The sequence below is a fragment of the Scaptodrosophila lebanonensis genome, unplaced genomic scaffold (assembly GCF_003285725.1).
Source record: "Scaptodrosophila lebanonensis strain 11010-0011.00,11010-0021.00 unplaced genomic scaffold, SlebRS2 tig00000053-arrow-pilon, whole genome shotgun sequence".
NCBI lineage: Eukaryota > Metazoa > Arthropoda > Insecta > Diptera > Drosophilidae > Scaptodrosophila > Scaptodrosophila lebanonensis.
The window spans coordinates 10,219,734-10,237,331 of record NW_022060548.1 but is presented as its reverse complement, the minus strand read 5'-3'; the positions used below and the strand labels follow the sequence as shown (position 1 = coordinate 10,237,331).

The 17,598-nt window shown below is 38.9% G+C and overlaps 1 protein-coding gene across 1 annotated transcript; it reads left to right on the top strand.

Moving 5' to 3' along the window:
- Window positions 1-3,893: 3,893 nt before the first annotated feature.
- LOC115624178 (probable palmitoyltransferase ZDHHC24) lies at window positions 3,894-4,893 on the top strand. Its single transcript, XM_030518773.1, has one exon. The coding sequence runs from the start codon at window positions 3,897-3,899 to the stop codon at window positions 4,752-4,754; it is 858 nt and encodes a 285-aa protein (XP_030374633.1). The 5' UTR covers window positions 3,894-3,896; the 3' UTR covers window positions 4,755-4,893.
- Window positions 4,894-17,598: the final 12,705 nt, after the last annotated feature.

Here is a 17,598-nt window from a genome sequence, read left to right as displayed (position 1 = left end):
TCCGAGGCGCGTGTGTCACGTGTTCCCATTTTCCTTTATACCCTGCATCCATCAAATGGGTAAAAAAGGGATCTATTCAGTTCGTGGGAGAATCTACTTCATGCATTGGAAATGCCAGCAAACGGACAGAGCCTTAAAAGGCATGTTTTTATTATTATTCTATTCAAATGACGATAACATTAGCATCGCCTTGTCTACCATTGTTTGTTTTTGTAAACATAAGCATAATTCACGCCCCCCCCCCCCCCCGGCTCCTCCTCTGCGTACGCCCTTGCGCGCCAAGCTGAAATATCAGAATATTTTATGTATTATTTCAGTGTATTTTTTGCAGAACTTCGTTTTAAAGTTTTCTTTCAGTATCGATCTCTTATAAACAAAAATATCCTCCCCTTTTGAAGACGGTTAAAAATATAAATTAATCTGCTTATCATAAAAATATCCTAAAATAAAAATATTTATAAATTTAATTGTGATTTCTTATTTGAAAAATGGCAACTACGTTGTTTTTATAAATTATTATTCTTATTTTATTTTTTTATTTAAAAAAAAAAGATATCAAACATATTAATAACTATAAGCGCATAACTGCTGTGTATTTTAAAAAAGGTTCTGTAGCAGATCTATCAATATATTTTACATTAGTCTTTAAAGGATATTAAGCGTATAAATGGTGTATATTTTAAAAAAGTGTCTGTTATTAATTTATTTTACATTAGTCTTTAAAGGACATTCCAAAGCCTGCAAACTCAGCTAAGATGACACTCAATTATTTTACTAATTTTCATTTCTAATGCAAAATATGTTTCAAACCAAATTACATTTTTTGGGGCCACATGCCCGAAGGCAGACGTCACCTTGACGTGCTTTTTGGTAATTGCCGGCTTATTAGTGAGTGACTAAATGGAACTTAAACTTAAACTTTGAATGGCAACGGGAGGAAACTGTGCGCCGCTCTCGACAGAGATGTCATCTCACATTACACTTGCAAATTCTGCAGGCTAAAGGAATCAAACAAAGAGACGGTGCTGGCTGTCAGGTGGTGGGGGGCAGACAGACAGACAGGCAGACTGGCGTTGCTTTAAATTAGCAGCGCAAACGTTGCAATTATGCGCCTCAGTCAGCGCTGCAAAGTTGGCTAAAAGCAGTTGGCAACTTGCTCTTCTTTTGAGCGTACATACAGTTCATGTTAATGACTTGAATTGGCAAGGTGGCAAGGAGGCAAGGTGGCAAGTTTGTCAAGTGGGAAGTGGGGAAGGGGGGAAGGTGGCAGGGGGAAAGTGAAAGCGAAAGAAGTACAGGAAAATGAAAAGTGAAGCCAAGACAGGAATGCCACAGGTTGACAAACACGCGCATTGACAGGGGCGTTGCGGAATGACAAACTGACTGACTGACTGACTGACTGACTTAGTGGCTGGTCTGGTCTGGCCTGGCCTGGCTTGCAAGTTAAAAGTACAGTTAAGAGCTTCGGTACGGAAATAGCAAAACAGCGCTCAGTGAGTAAAAATGGCTGTTTGTTTGCTTCCGTTCTGTTGCCTGTTTGTCTGTGTATATGGCTGTGTGTGAGTGTATGAGTGTGTTTGTGTGAGTGTGCATGAAAGGCAAACACATTACGCATTTTTTCGCTTGCTTGAAGAGTGACTTGCTTTACCTCTCCCCAGCTCCCCCCACCTCCTCCCGCACAATACATATTTTATGCAAAACACAAAGCACAAAGAAATGAAACTGAATAGATCGTCGAGTGGTTGAGATGGTTGAGGTGGCTGGGCTGTGCTGTGCTGTGCTGAGGGGCGGGTTAGAAATTACAGGTGTGGTTTCCTAGCTCCAGGTGCGCAACAGCCTGACAACCACAAAGTCAAAGAGTACAGTCGACCCCCAACAACAAAATACTCAGTTCTTTTATTAATAATTCATAAAAAAATGTATGCCCGCAATAGACAACATTTGCGACATCTTGTGTGTATTCCATTATTCTTTGCATAATAGAGCGCACTAGCCATGAAAAAAAAAACTTTGATTGAAAATAAAAAAAATTGGCAAAAGAATTGAAATGAAAACTGCCTCCTTTGCCCGTTTCTAAAGTGTTTGCTTGCTTCCCCTTTCTGCAGAATTAATTCGACGCATTTCTTGCATGCGTTGCTTTCAGAATTTGGTTTAGAAGTGTTTGCGGTTTATTGCACATAATGCCTTTATAATTTAAATGGGTTTTCTACTTAGCGTGGAGTTAAGACTTTAATGATATCAGCCCTGCCAATCAGCGAGGGTTGTGTTAGTGGTTGCCATGATTGAATTGTTTTAAACTTTTAAATGTGTGAACTCATACATATATATTGGTTTTTTTTTTTTGCTTTAATCAAATACAAATATATACGAGAGATGAAAACATTTATATAAATAAAATTCCAATTATTTTATTATATTTTTCTGTATTTTATATCTTTATATTCCTTTTTTTTGTACAAATTGAAGTATTTAAATATTTGTTTCAAATATTGAACTTAGAACTAAGTACTTAGCAAATACTAAAGGATATAGAAATCTTGAACATATACTTATGTAGTAAAAACAATTAAGCTTTAAAACATTTAATCGCATATTAGTTGATGTCCTCAACACTAAATGGGGAAAAAACGCTTAACCTTACAATTTTCTCAAATGTTTTTTAGCAGCACTTTATAGCTTTGACATTTATTTGAATGTCAATTGGCAGTGGGCGTTAACATTTCATTTCAATTACACAGACCATTACTTGGGCTTGAGTTTGAACTTGTCGTCATTTTCCTGGAGCTTCCTGCTAGACATTGTCGCTGAGCAGGCCTCGTGTTTCGACCTTTCACCTCTATCCATCCGACAATGCTAAGCCGATTAACGCTTAAGTCGACCTTAACAATTGCCTAAAAGTTATATTTCAATTCTAGCAGTAATATAAGTTGCGTAATGCGATTGTACGATTTGTCCACATGCCTGTCCACTTCCATGGATTTTATCATAACACATGCACTCAGAAAATAAGTCGCAGATACCGCAATTATATTTTGTTATATTTCTTTATCTTTAACTCTTTCCCATTATTTATTTTGAAAATTGCTTAACTTTTGTGAAATTTTGAGTTACCTTTCCTTTTGCTTAGGCAGCTCTTTATATTCTTAATATTTTAATTTAGTTTTGCTTTAGACGATTTAAGGGTGAATTTATTTAAGAATGAGTTGTAGAAATTGACGAGCAATCTTTGCCGAGAAAAACAAAGATATCTAACAAATTGGCATTATTATTCACTCCAGCATTCGAAGCTAGGAAGGTACATGTTATAAAAGTCAGTATACAGCTTTGTGAAAGCAGATGCTGTTGAAATTTGTAAAGTTACTTCATCTGCCAGAGCTGCCACCATGTTGCAAAATATCAGTTCGCAATGCACAGTCTAAAATTTTAGGAGCAGCGTAGTGAAGGCAACAATCTTTACAGGAGTTGTTTCAAGACGTTCTCATTCTTTGCATTCCCTTTTTTCCACTGATATGCCCTTTTAATTCAAAAGATTGTAATTCTCAATGCCGCCAGCGTTGCCACCATGCCAGGGTTGCCACCCTGCTGCAATGATCTGGACAGCATTGCCTTGATTGAATTATAATAAATTATGTAGCTTAGATTTAGACATGGACGACTATATATTATATACCAACTTCTATGGAATTCATGCTTTGCCATATTATGACATCTATTGCTATTGCTGCTTAAGACAACTTCTCTAAAACCTAGCAAGTAAATTTTATGACTAGTTGGCGTGGATTTTTGAAAACGCATCACAGTTTCAGTTGTTGACACGGACAAAATTTATAAATACACGTAGCTAGAAATTTAGTGTAATGCACAAACGCGAGTACTACCCGCGTCTAAAAAACAGAATGCGTCGCTTAATCAATCGACATGAGAGCAAGTTGGTGGGCCTATGCGATCCCATATGCCTCGGAATCCTACTGTTCATCACAGGCTTTCTGGTCATCTACGAGTTGTATTACATTCTGCCCCATTTGTGCGACACTCGGGGTCTGGCGTACAAGCTGAACCATGTATTGGCCTTCTTTCTAACGTTCAACATTTTGGGAAACATTTGGTGCTGTCGTCGAACGGACACCAGTTTGGAGGCGGTGTCTAAGATACGGCAGCATCCGCCGCTGCATGAGGCACACTTGTGGCGACTGTGCACCCATTGCCAGATGTTGATGCCACCGCGCTCGTGGCACTGTCGTCGCTGCAAGAAGTGCGTTCTGAAGCGAGACCATCACTGCAACTTCTTGTGCACCTGCATTGGATTCACCAATCAGCGTTACTTCGTGGCCCTGTTGCTGCACCTGACCGTCGGCTGTTTCTTCTCGCTACTCTACAATGGCATCTTTTTGTGGCAGAAGCGCATGCTGATTGTCAACGAGCCGATGATATTTTTTGGCAATATGGTTGACAAAGACCCAGAACAATTGGCCAATTGGTACGAATACCAGAAGGTTTTATTCCATATGGGCATTTTCAAGTTGCTGACTTTGGTCACGGCTGGACCCTGCGTCCATTTCTTCTATCAGCTCTATATGCTATGGCGTGGCACTAGCATGGGTCGGAAGGATGACCGCAGCTACGATTTGGGGGGCTGGCAGAACCTGAGACTGACCTTTGGCCATCGCATGTGGTGGGTGTTCCTCTCGCCCTTCCTCAAAAGCAAGCAGCCGCACGATGGCACGCAATGGCAACTGGCCCCACAGAGCATTTAAGACGTCCATTATGAGATTTCAATTACATATTTTATGCATTGAACCAAATCGAGTTTCACGCTTCATTTAATCCAACGACGACCAAGCCCATGTACAAATAAATGGCGCTGAAATCAACACGCGCTAATTACCATGCGAACAGTAGTCTTTCGGAGGGTGGACTGGGATGCTGTGTGGTGTGGTGCGAGGTGTGGTTCGAGCTGGTGTGGTGGGAATGGGTATCAGTCGGGGGTTGGCCACGCGCCACAGAGTTATCTGCGCGCTGTCTGCAATTTAATGCTTCAATCTGCATAAATTTCAAGCCACAAAACGATGCACAATGGCACAAAACTCTCAAAAATGCCAATTGGGCATTCAGATGGTTTTTGGAAATTCGCTGAAATCTGCAGTTTTTCATTTTAGTTGCCATTAATAAAGGTTTTTATTTATTTTTCATTTTAATTCAATTGAGTTTTAATTTAGTTTTAATAAAAATTGATAACATATTTGTTTCATTTATTTTATCAAAAATTTTAATTTATTTTCGACATTTTGGAGTTTATGTATTTCTACTATGTTTTCAACTAATTTTTTTTTTTTTCTAAATTAAATAATGTCTAGATGTGAATATAAAGATATAAGTAAAATATATTAATTTTAATTAAGTTCAGTTTTAAATTAGTTTTCCATAAAAATTGAATCAATTCTTGTTGCATTAATTTTGTAAACTAAATTTTTGAACTGATTAAAAACAAAATTTTAATCATCTATTTTCGACATTTCGAGTAATACATAATTCCTAATATGTTTTGCATTCATTTTTATTTGTTAGAATAAAATAGTGCCTAGATGTAGATGATATTATTTAAATTTATTATTTAGTATTTATTTTTATATTTTTATTTTTTTATTTTTTTTCTTAAAATTTATTTCATGTTTACTTTTGGTTATTTTTAAATTTTTCTTTGTTTTACTTTTATTTGTATTTAAATTGTTTTTAAGCTTATTTAAAGTTTATTTTCATTTCTGTTATAATTTTATGTGTATTTTAAAATTTGAATTTTTATATTTTTAATTTATAATACTGTATACTTGAAAGAGAGAGTATATTAGGTGTCTGTCCAAAGTGAAAATGTAACAATCATCACAAAGCCTGACAGACACCTTCAAGTGCTTTAAATTGAATTTTTATTTTTATAATAGTGCTAAAAATTTGTATAACTACTTCAGACTTGTTTGTTACACACATTATCAGACTCGTACTCCACAGTGCGATGCTCTGAATTAGCTTCGTAGGGAATGCTGACGAGGCGAGGACGAAAGGCGGACTCGGTGTCCTGCAACTTTTGTGTCATTGGCCGGCTATTTGGCTTCTGTTTGCCACCTTCTGTCACAGCCAAAAACACTTGTCAGATGTCAAAGAATCCCCGACAAAACGTTTGAAAAATGATAAAACGAATAAGAGAGAGTGTGCGGATCCGAATCTGGATGCGGATGTGGATGTGGATGAGGATGAGGCCGTACCACTTGGCAGAATTAATGACGCCGCATGTCAGCGACAAGACTGAAAAACATGAAATCAAAGTCCGAGCGAGCAACCTGCCTCAGGCTCCAATCTCCAATCCCCATGCCCCATGCCCCCCTCCCCACTTCCAGTTCAGTTGGGGCGTGAGCCCGTCGCATGACAAATGTTTTAGGTGCGAAATCTGTGCGCGGTCCAAACAACATAATTGCCAAATAAAAAAGTCAACGCCGTCGCTGTCGACGTGGCTTAAAGCGCTGACCATTAATCAAAAAAGCGTGGCCAAACAGAAAGAAACCCGCGGCTATGGGCTAAAAAATTCGGATATGAACAGCTGCCAGTGTTGTGGCAAACATTCCCGGACAGACCAGACCGCCGAACTCTTTAGAGATGGCAACATACTTGATTTTTACCTCCTTTCTCTAGCTACAGAATTTCGTCAATACTGTCCACAAATCAAACGCTCAATAATCCAAACTTCGCACGCATAATTAATATACAATTATCTACTTTTCTTTTTTAGTTTCATACTAATCGATCAATTCTAAGAAAAGTTCGAAGCGAATATTTCCTCTCCTTCTTTTTGGTGCAGGGTATTTCACTATCGGGTTCGCTAGACCGTAGCGTTCTCTCTTGTTTTAATTGATCGGAATTAGTTTTAAGATTCCAAATTCATATCACTTAAGTAAATGCTGAATTGCTTAGACCTTCTTTATAGTTCAGAAACAGCTTTAAAATCTAAAGATTTTTTTCGAATGAACACGCGGAGAACAGTTTTTCAAATTTGCTTTTACTTATATTAATTTATTATATTTATTATATTAATTTATGATTTTTATCATCATATCTAATCAGTTCGATAGCAAATCCAGCCCGTTTATTATTTGAATTAATACGAAGAAAAGATAAAAAAGGCTTTTATTCCAACTTCTTCCATCAAAGTGAAGCAATTAATATCAAATATTCAATAAACAATAAAGAATTTATCAGCGAGTAAAGCACTATAGCTTTCAAGATGTCTAAGAACAACAAAATGTATCACGCAACCATCTCTAATAATATCAGTCAACTACGCCGCTATTCGCGACAGTTTGAGAAATGCTCTGTCAACACTTTTAGCCGCGTCTAAGCCGTCGACCAATCAGTAAGTCGCGTGGCGTGGGACAAGCCTCAAGGTTAGGAGGCGTTCCCATAAACAGCGTTTATGCTTCAACTCATGGCGAACGTTGATTGCAGCGCCAATTGGACGACTTCCGTTTGTTACTCAATTCGATTGCGACGCTTCCGCTGACGCCTCGTTAGAAATGGCCAAATGGCCAACAAGAATTTAAAGATTGACACAAACAGAAAACTTGTCACGCTTAACAATGAGTTGCCACAGAGAAGTAGCCACAAGCCTCTCTAGTCGCTAGTCTGGCCACATTAGCAGCGAAATAATCATACGCCGCATTGTCCACAGACTATGCACTGAGAGAAAATGCTTCAATACTGGAGTTTGCTCGTACTTTCCCAGTGACAAGTTGACGTAAGTATTCAGAAAACTGAATGCTCTTCCGAATCTACTCGCTCAAATACTCACCCTTCAAGCCACGGACGCCAGACTCAGGAGCTCACTTCCTGGACTTCCTTCTAAGGAGTGTCTAAACAACAAGTTCCTCAAATGAAGGATAGTTCCACGATTTAATATTTGATTCGAATACTTCAGTCTCACAAAGTAAAGATACACTGAATAGAAAGAAAATACTTTTGTTGTTACACATTTCTTTGAGTGCAGGAAAAGGCAGGGGAGGATGATGATGCGGATGGGGCTGGTACTGGTACTATTTGGTGCTGGACTGGTTTAGGCAGGCTGTGTTGTGTTCCGTGTAGTCCTATTTGAATGCGTCGTTCTCATCATCAAAAAGGAAAACGTTTGCGTTTCCCTGATGGGTGCGGGACCTGAAACTGCGGGCCTTTTGTAGCTCAGAGCGGGTCCGCGCTGCCCCGGCAGTGCGTCTGTAGATAGCAGTTGTTGTTGTTCTTGTTGTTGTTGTTGTTGTTGTTGCTGTACTGTGTGTGGATGTAGTGAGGCGTGTATTTGGCGGGGCTGTCGCTGCAAGACCGGCTGGTTGGTTGCGCCTGCTTTGCTTTTGCAGCCCAAAATCTACCGCTAAGCATTTGCCAACAAAGGACACAACACACACACACACACACACACACATTGCCGGGATCATGGGGGTCATTGTAATCATAACGGTAATGTCAACGTTGCTTCGCTTCCTCATCTCAGTGTGTCTGCCTGTGTGCGTGTGTGTGTAGCAACAGTTTCGAGAACCGAAGAGCAAAAGCGACGGCGATGAAAGGCGCCAAATTAGTCAAACAGTACAATGGCCACACAGGGTGCTTCAACAGGGTGCCTCGAAAGGGTGCTTCGAGGAAGGCCGGGCAGTTTCTAACTGCTTCGAAAATGAAGTCAATTGTCAACTGCTGGCAGTTCCCAGTACCCAGTTCCCAGTTTCCTTTCCCATGCCTTCGATGTTTCCAAATTTCTCAAAATGCCATTCTGCGGTCGCCGTTTTTGGCAAACAAACAAAAGGCAGCGCCAAGAAGCTGCGACGCGTCGGCCAAACAGTAGCAGCGACGCAGGCAGAGCGAGCAGCGCGACTGAAGAATTCTGTTACTGTAACAGTTGTTGTAATTGTTGTTGTTGCCGCTGCCGTCGCTGCTGCTGCTCTGCTGATGAACTGCCAAATGGCGATTCAAAAAGTGAAAAACAACTGAGCAGCGACGCGGCGGTCTTTATGACTCGTTTTTTTTCCTGTCGACTCTATTTCGGTTTTGTTTGTTTTGCAATTATTTCCCCTCTCAGTCTAACTGTACAATCGTCTGGCTCTCTGTGGATGCTGAGAGTAACAGTTGATAGCTGGGTGCTGCTGTAGTTGGAATATTTTTCTGCTGTTAACTCACTTCTCTTCACACAGGCTGTCCCCACCCCCTTTCGATTGTCACCTTTGATGCTTTCATATACTCTTAGTATGTATATTTTTTGCAATTCCTCTGCCGAGTTTCCTTTTGAAATTCAACACTTTTGTTATGTGTGCTAATTTTGTTGCTTTTTGTCGAATTTACATATTGCGACCATGTTCGGCGTGGAGGGGGGTTAAGGTATGGGTTCCTCTGCTCCTTTTTCTCGGAATAGTTGTGTTTCTTTTGCGTTTTCCCTCAGGGGTATGTAATTTAATTTGGCCTCAAGTTTTGGCACATGTTGGGAATCTTTTAACCCACACTCCTCCTCCACAAGCACTTTTGGCAACATTTTGTTTTACATTTGCAGAGAAAGTATCAACAAGCGGGCTCAGTTTCTCGGCATTGTTGGTTACAGGCTCTCCTTTGTTTGTCTGTCTTTGTGTGTGTGTGTGTGTGCTCAAGTAAGCTTATGTTTATAAGTGTGTGCGTGTTTGCTTGTTGGGCTTGAGTGTGTGTGGGTTACTTACAGTGGGATAATTTTTGAAAGCAAGCAATTTAAAAATGTTGTTAATTTGTTTTGTTATTTACAGTTTTGTTTACAGAAGAAGAATGAATTGTATTTTGAATAATATTATTTATCAAAATATTGCAATAAGGGAAATTTTTGTAGCTTTTTTTCATTTTTAGTAAAGTGGCTATGATTATTACATGTGATGCATAAATACAGATATAACTTCTTTTCTTAAAACTGCTACTAATTGTTGGTGTGCCTGATGGGCTTAGTAGCCATTCTTAAAATCTGACATTGTGTTTCAGAACCTTCATAATGGAGCTTTGCTCTTAGAGTGTCACACTGTGCTTTATGTTTGTTGCTCGTAGTTCTGGTTGGTGTGCATGTGTGCGTGTATGCGTGTCACCCATTAAAGTGCTTGCCTGCCTGCGTGCCTGACTGCTTCTTTTATTTGCATAGCACTTCACACTGCGCCAATGTCTCGGCTCGTCCTTCTCCAGTGTGTGTGCGTGTACTGGCGTGTGTTTGTGGAACCCTCTCGACCATTTGAGTTGCCTGTCTTTGCGGTCATTTAACTGATGTTTCTATCTGCTACATGCCCCAACCATCAACCCCCTGCCCCTTGCCCCACCAGGCCGCCACAAGCGACGTCGACGTGCCACACTCGAGCGACTCCTTTGCTGCTTGGCCAGTATCCTGGCACCGGCAAATGTTGAAATCGTGCGAAAAATTAAATAAATGGCCCGACCGCTTGCCAAAATGCAGGCACTGTCTCCCAATTCTTTTTTTTTTCCTGTTATATCTCCGCTTTTTGTTGAGAGTCTGTCTCCATGAGCCCCACTCATTTTATTTATGGCTTTAATGTGCTATAATTTTGCATTGATTTTGGGTGCACGTGCCAGTTACCTTTTGATATTTTTATCGCACGCCCGACCATTTTCGCTGTCTTTTTTTGTAATACAACAAATTGGCCATTTACTCGGCCTGATCCCTATTGGTGCTTCCAACTGCCAGAAAGCGTCGTTCATAACGCCAATTTCATCAACGATTTCCGCGCTTTTTTTCACCAATTAAAAATTTTCACTGTTACGACCCCGGCGGCGTGCTCTTTCGCCACCGTTTTGCATGCAAAGCACGCACGCGACCATTACGGGTTCCAGGACAACGGGTCGCCAGTTGCCAGCCGCCTCGTTGAATGCCACCCGCTCCGTCCCTCCATTGCTTCGCCGCCCCCTCGTTCAGCCATAAATAAATACTGTTAATTTTTCAATTGTGCGCTTAACGTTTCGAGTGTCGCAGCATTTCTCAGATCTCCCCCTCTCTCTCTTGCTCTCTCCCTCCATTCTGCAAAATACTATCACCAAGCCACGTGCATGGCATAAAAGCGCCGCACACACACACACACACGTTCACAATGCACAGAACGGTGACACAATGGGCCACTTTGCATGCCTCACAAATTGATTGGCCCGCGACCTGAAACTGCCAACCCATTGACGGCCTCACTGAATTGCAAGTTGATGTTCGTAGCTCGGACTAAAGCCCAACACTCAAGAAAAATCAACGATACTGGATTTCATATGAGATTACTGGATTTGCCACGAAAATATTGAAAACTCCGAAAATTAACTGGAAAATAATTAAAAACATATATCAGTTTAAACGCAATATAATACTGCAAGGGAGCTGAACACTCAACAGCTTCACTGAATTGGCTTTTCTATAAAATCTGAGAAAGAGGAAGGAAGAGATTTTCTCAAATCTGAATAATGCCTGAATAAAGAAAAATATTTAAAAATAAATAAGTATAAATAAATTAAATAAGCAGTCTTCATTTTTATCAATTATAATCAAAAGCTTTACTACACTGGATTGTATAAATAGTTCCTGTAAACAAAGAAGCGGCTTAAATCTGAAAAACAACACAAACAGCTCATATTTAAAACTGTAATTTAAATAAAATACACATTCATGGTAGAGGCCTATAACTAATTCACAATATTATATTTCCAAAGAAAAACATTTCTTTTCTTTTTAAATATGTATTCTTTATTTAAGATCTGTCCTAAGGAGGACAATTATTAAATTATATGTAAATGATTTGTTTAATATTTAATTTTTCATTTTATTTTATTTTGTTTTGTTTTTTGTTTTAATAATTATTATGATTTGGCCATAACACAACAGTTTGACATTTTTAAAACATTTTTAAACACTTGCGGAATTTTTAAAACTGCCTTGTAATTTTTTTTTTTTTAATTCAAGGTTTATGCGATGATTCGAACCGAGCCATATACTCAGGAACGAACACATTCTTGAATTTCTATGCCAGGCCCCATAAAATGATTTTTCACACAAAATTCGGTTGCTTCATTTTATTTAAATCATTTATTTTATCCTTATCTATATGAACTCTAAATAGCTTGCCTTTATCAGCTATAAATATACATATGTCATAAATACATGTATGTTCCGTCTAGAGCGGCACTTAATAAAAGAAGGCAGTCCTTCAAACAAAGGAACAACAAGCATTTCATTAATATCAGCCAATATTTTATAAATAGCTCGCTAAAAGCTTAATAAAATATGTATTAAACAACAACAAGTTGATTGCCAAGAAACTTTTTTTGAGTGCAGATAACGCCATATGTTAACTCGACTATAAACATTTTGCACCGGAAATTTAGGGTACGCGGTCTCCCAACTATCACTCAAGGATTGACAGGCGGGTCGTGGCTGAAGCCGAGGCTGGGACTGCGGCTGATTCTGATGCTGAGCCAATATAAAGTTGACAGCATTCCGATGTGACGCGAACGTGACAGTTGCAAATTGAAGCGGCAAGCCGGACCGTATGGTTTTGAACGCTTCGCTCTGCTCCGCTCACAACTGTCTGGCCGAGTCGTGTCGCACGTGTCGCGTCTAGTCTGCAAACTTGAGCCAATCCGGCCAGACCGGCGTCGCACCGGATATCAAACAGTTGGCAGTTTGTTTGAATTTAACGCACAATGACGACCAAAGAAGATATGGGTACGAACGCCTAATATCCAAATAGCGACAGCCAATAGAGGCAGCAACAGCTGCTTATCGGCCAACGGAACTGGATGAGCTCCAATCTCACACATTTGGCTTCAAGTTGATTTCTATAAATCTGTCAGGCATGACATCGACTGTTCGTTGACAAATGCGCAATTGGAATTTCTAATCGAAGCAAATTGAATCACATGTCCTTTGGCACGGCCCAGGTCCTGCCAGCGAACAATGGCAGGCAAGGCAGCGAAAAACGGATAACCGGGAAGTTGCGCGTGTATGATAATCAAGCAGCCATTGGGGCATAAATCAGCCTCTGGCATCATTGTCAATAGTCAGGCTAAATGGCAGGCTCAAGTCTTTTGAGAGAAATGCCATTGATTTGCCTTCGCCATTAAATTTTGCTTACGATTTAAATTTTATTCGTTTTACATGCGTTTGCAAAAATGCATCAATAAATCAAACGGTTTAACAACGTCGAGCGGCAATCAACAATCGTTAAGCTCCACTGTAAGTCCCCTATCGTGAATTATTGCACTTTTTGCTCGAGAAATTAGTTGAGAGTGCGTTCATATACTATATAAATGAAAACAAATACATAAATACAGAAATATATAAATATTGTTAATACGCAACGCTGACAAAACCAATGCCACAATTTATTTATGTGCATACACAGCACTGGTGTTGAAAGCGCACGCTTTTAATGCTAAATAATCAATTTCAATTCTATATAATAATTCGCTAGTAATTTGCTTTGCTTCTATTTGAAATTATTTCAGGTGTTTTTATTCCGCATTTTCAGTTATTTATGAGCATTTATTTAGTGCGTCGAGTCGGCGAAAGCCGAATTACTGCGCAGCCCAAAAGCATGCTACACTATTCTGTCTAATCCACACGCTGCATCGAACGGGAGATTGCTTTTTCCGTTTCTTCTGTTCCCGCCATTTTGTTCACCGAACTTTAATCCGCAAATTTCAACACGATTTTATGTTCAAAATAATTAAATATCCAAATCCGAGAAGAACGCATGTTAACATATATACGTACTACATATATTAATAAATTAAGCGCTTGGCCTGAAATTTAGGGAAAACAATTCGGAATGCCCTAAAATTATAAAAGGTCGCTGCAATAAGTGTATTCCGCTAAAAGATAAATAAAACTCTTTTTACATAACAACAAAATGACGGTATTTGGATCTGAAATTCCGCGAAATATCAACTGACCTATTTAGTATATAATAATTACGTATTGTATTTAATGTGTTTAATATTTTTTTACGAACCAAACCCTTTAATTTCCAAAGTATTGTACAATCTCAAGATGTTGAGAATGCTCGACATAGCCTTGTTGAGATACTACAATCAGATATAATAATACCGTCTCGATGTATGTCTGATGCTATCTCATTGGGGACAGAGTACGGCATTGATATCGAACTGCTAATCCATCTCAAAGCAAAATGTTAAACATCATAAAACCCTAGAGCATGAGTTTGTGACAAATTTCAAGGAATAAAAAGAAGGAGATACGGAATCGCGAACATTCTAACATATTTTAGAACCAGAAAAAGTGCAAATGTATTTTATACCTATGGAACTCCTTGAGGAATAAACAAAAGCTGATAAGAAAAGGCAGACATTTTTAAAAGAGGTGCAAAATCAGTGTAGACATTGGAATAGAAAAGGATATCCATACATTTAAGAACTTAAATGTATCCATGTTGCCTTGTTTTCCTAATTTTTCTCCCATCAAGTGGGGGATTTTTTTGATTAAATCTCTCCCCGACTACGAAGTTAAGTTTCTACCAAGCTTGCTCATTATATATCTAAATAATTAAATATCAATTTTTTTTCTAGTTAAAATATGAAACATTATTTGAAAGAAATCATTTTCACTTTTAAGCCTGAGAGCTCATGTTTTCTAAAAAATTAGCAAAGAAAGTTAAAAGACATTCTGTGTGCCCTTCAGTGACCTTCAAAGCATTATCCTTTCCCGCTCATAACTGTATTGCAATTGTACTTTTTACCCGTTTGGCTTCAACTTCAATTAAAAAGAAGAATAATGCACGGAAATAAAATTATTATAGCCAGTTGACCCTTTCGCAAACAAATGCCACACAAAACTCAAGCCACACAAAGCCAGAACCCTCTCCCTCGCTACGTGTATGTGGGTGTGGGTGTGTGTGTGGGTGCCACAATAATTTGTATCTTTTCTGTTTTCGTTGAAGGAAATTAATTTACGAGGTGAAACTTATTTGCGAAACCCTTTTGCGCTTGCCTGCAGTCCATTGAAGCGTTTAAATTGCTGTCAACAAAAGGCAAACAAATAAATAAATGCCAGGCAGAGAACCAGCCCGAAAAGGGGGATGCAGCAGTGTCCTGTTTGTCTACAAATGTCAGAGGTTGAGGCAACATGGGGCACGCCCCTTTCGACGATGCCAGCACGCAGTAAGCGTCAACTCAAATGATTAACACGTAGCGGAGGCGAAGGATGTTGCAATTTGGAGAAAGGGTTAGAAGGGTTCGTCTCAAGATAAGCTGTAAAATATGCCCGAAAACCGCAGCCCACTTAAGACAGCAATGGCCGCTTTAATTGTGCGCAAGGTCGACGACAAAATCAGATACAAATCAAAGGAGCTGCGAGTGACCACAAGGACGCAAAATAGTGGTCCCAAAGGCACCGTAAAAATCTACACACAAGCGGCAGTAGAGTCTTGAGTACACTGTGCTTAACCGAAAATGGAAAGAAAAATATTAATTACGAAATTTGAAAGTAGTTGAAAGTAGTATTTCAATAACTTCAACTCTTCAAGCACTTCAATAAACTAATCAAACAATTTCATATTTAATTAAAATATTATAATAAACAAACCAGATTTTGATCGGTGCTGTAGCATGTTCATAAAGTAATGACGTTCTTGACGATTTGCAATCTGCTTGTTATAGATATAGAAATGACAAGTCTACAGTCCATGTCCAAAGGCTTCGCTGCTCGTACAGTCGAACACCGGAACAAACGGACAGACAAAGGCACAGTTATATCTATATTGAATCGCAGCATCATGTAGACGGGACTGACATGTCTTCTCCTTCATCCTTCGGCTAAAAAAGAATAGAAATGGAAATGCGAATGCGAATGGAATTGCGCACGCAAAGGCTAAATGGCCAACATGTGGCAGGTTGATGGCACAGCAAATGTCTCAAAATGTCTGAGAGCTGGCACGTGTGTGCCCGTTGAATTTTCGGCCCTGACTATAAATAGAGAATACGTCCATATGTTCATGACTTGCCTGCATGCAAATGGCCAGCAGTAATGGCAATAGCATTGAGTACAGAGTAAATGGCAATTGAGGCTCTGCTGCTCCATATTTATACCCCCCGCCAATACGTATGTATTTATAATGCATGCAGAAGGCCACGAGTGAATGCTGAATGCTGGTCGTATCGAATATTGGATTCAGCAGCTAATCTGTCAGCACTTTGCTTTCATTCTCATGCGCGCACTTTTTGCCCAACTCCAAATCCCAGCGACAGGCGCACACTTTTCGAATCGCAATGACAATTGAGTGGTTGCAGGACTTAATCGCTTGTTGATCCTTTATAAATACCACTGACAGTCGCACAACATGGTTGGCCTCGTCACGGCACATTGGAACCGAACTAGCACTGAAGGGGATGAATTATAATATTTTTTATAAATTAAGAGAATAAAGAGAGCAGCTTTAATGGGTTGCTACAAAAATGTGTTACAAACATAATTGAATATAACTTAAAACATGACTTGACTATAGACGTGTATATAATATAAATAATAATTGGCATAATAAAAATAAATGGATGTAATAAGAGTTCCCACTTATTAGGGATATTGCATTTAAACGGAAAGATTTTCAAAATTGAATATAAACTAAAACTTAAATGTAAAATTGCGTATTTATAACAGCCAGGCCTGTTCTCATTACCGAATTCTATTTAACTACGTGAACCCGAAAATAAAATAAAAACCCAGCTTTGGAAATAAAATTGGAATATAAATATTAATCAATTTCAAAATTTGATTAAGAAGAACATTTAATTATTAACGAAATTATGGGAATTATATTTAGGCAACTAAAAGTTGAAGATTTTAAATAAATTATTAAAACTTAAACGTCCCATGTTTCTAGTCAAAATTTGACTAACAAAAACAATTAAATTTAAAAAATAATTAAAAGTTGAAGATTTTAAATAAGTTATAGAAACTTAAATGTTCAATGTTTCTAGTATGGCACAGAATCGCCAAAAATATATATTAAATAAACAAATAATTAGAAATAATTATAAATTTACACAAAATATTGAAAGATAAACATAAAAATTAGCACCTAGAAATGATTTTGAACACAAATGATTTACACAAAATCTCAACAGTTATCCCAAGGTTATCCAATTATATCCCGTACCACTGTGCGACAGTGGCCAAATGGTCAGCAGAGACTCTTTTAGGCTGTGCGCCTTAGCTGGTGATTCCTTTCGGTCCTCGGACTGACAGCCCGACAGTGGCAGGCAGCTGTTTGCTTTTACGAGCCGCAACCAGCTCGGTGTGACATAATCAAATCAATAATTTATGAGTCCACTTCAGTTTAAGCGGATTTTTGTCGCCTGCACTCAATACCGAAGCCAAAAAAGTTGTCGCAAGGTTTTGCGAAACTGAAACTGATATCAATTAAGTGGAAAGGAAAGTGATAAGTTGTTCAAAGTCGTTTGGGGACCGGTGCCGACTGCCAACAATAACAAAAACATCAGTTGTTTGTCTAACTTTTGACTGCAGGGGTGGCTACTCATGTTATCGTTGTTGTTCTTGTTGTTGTTGTT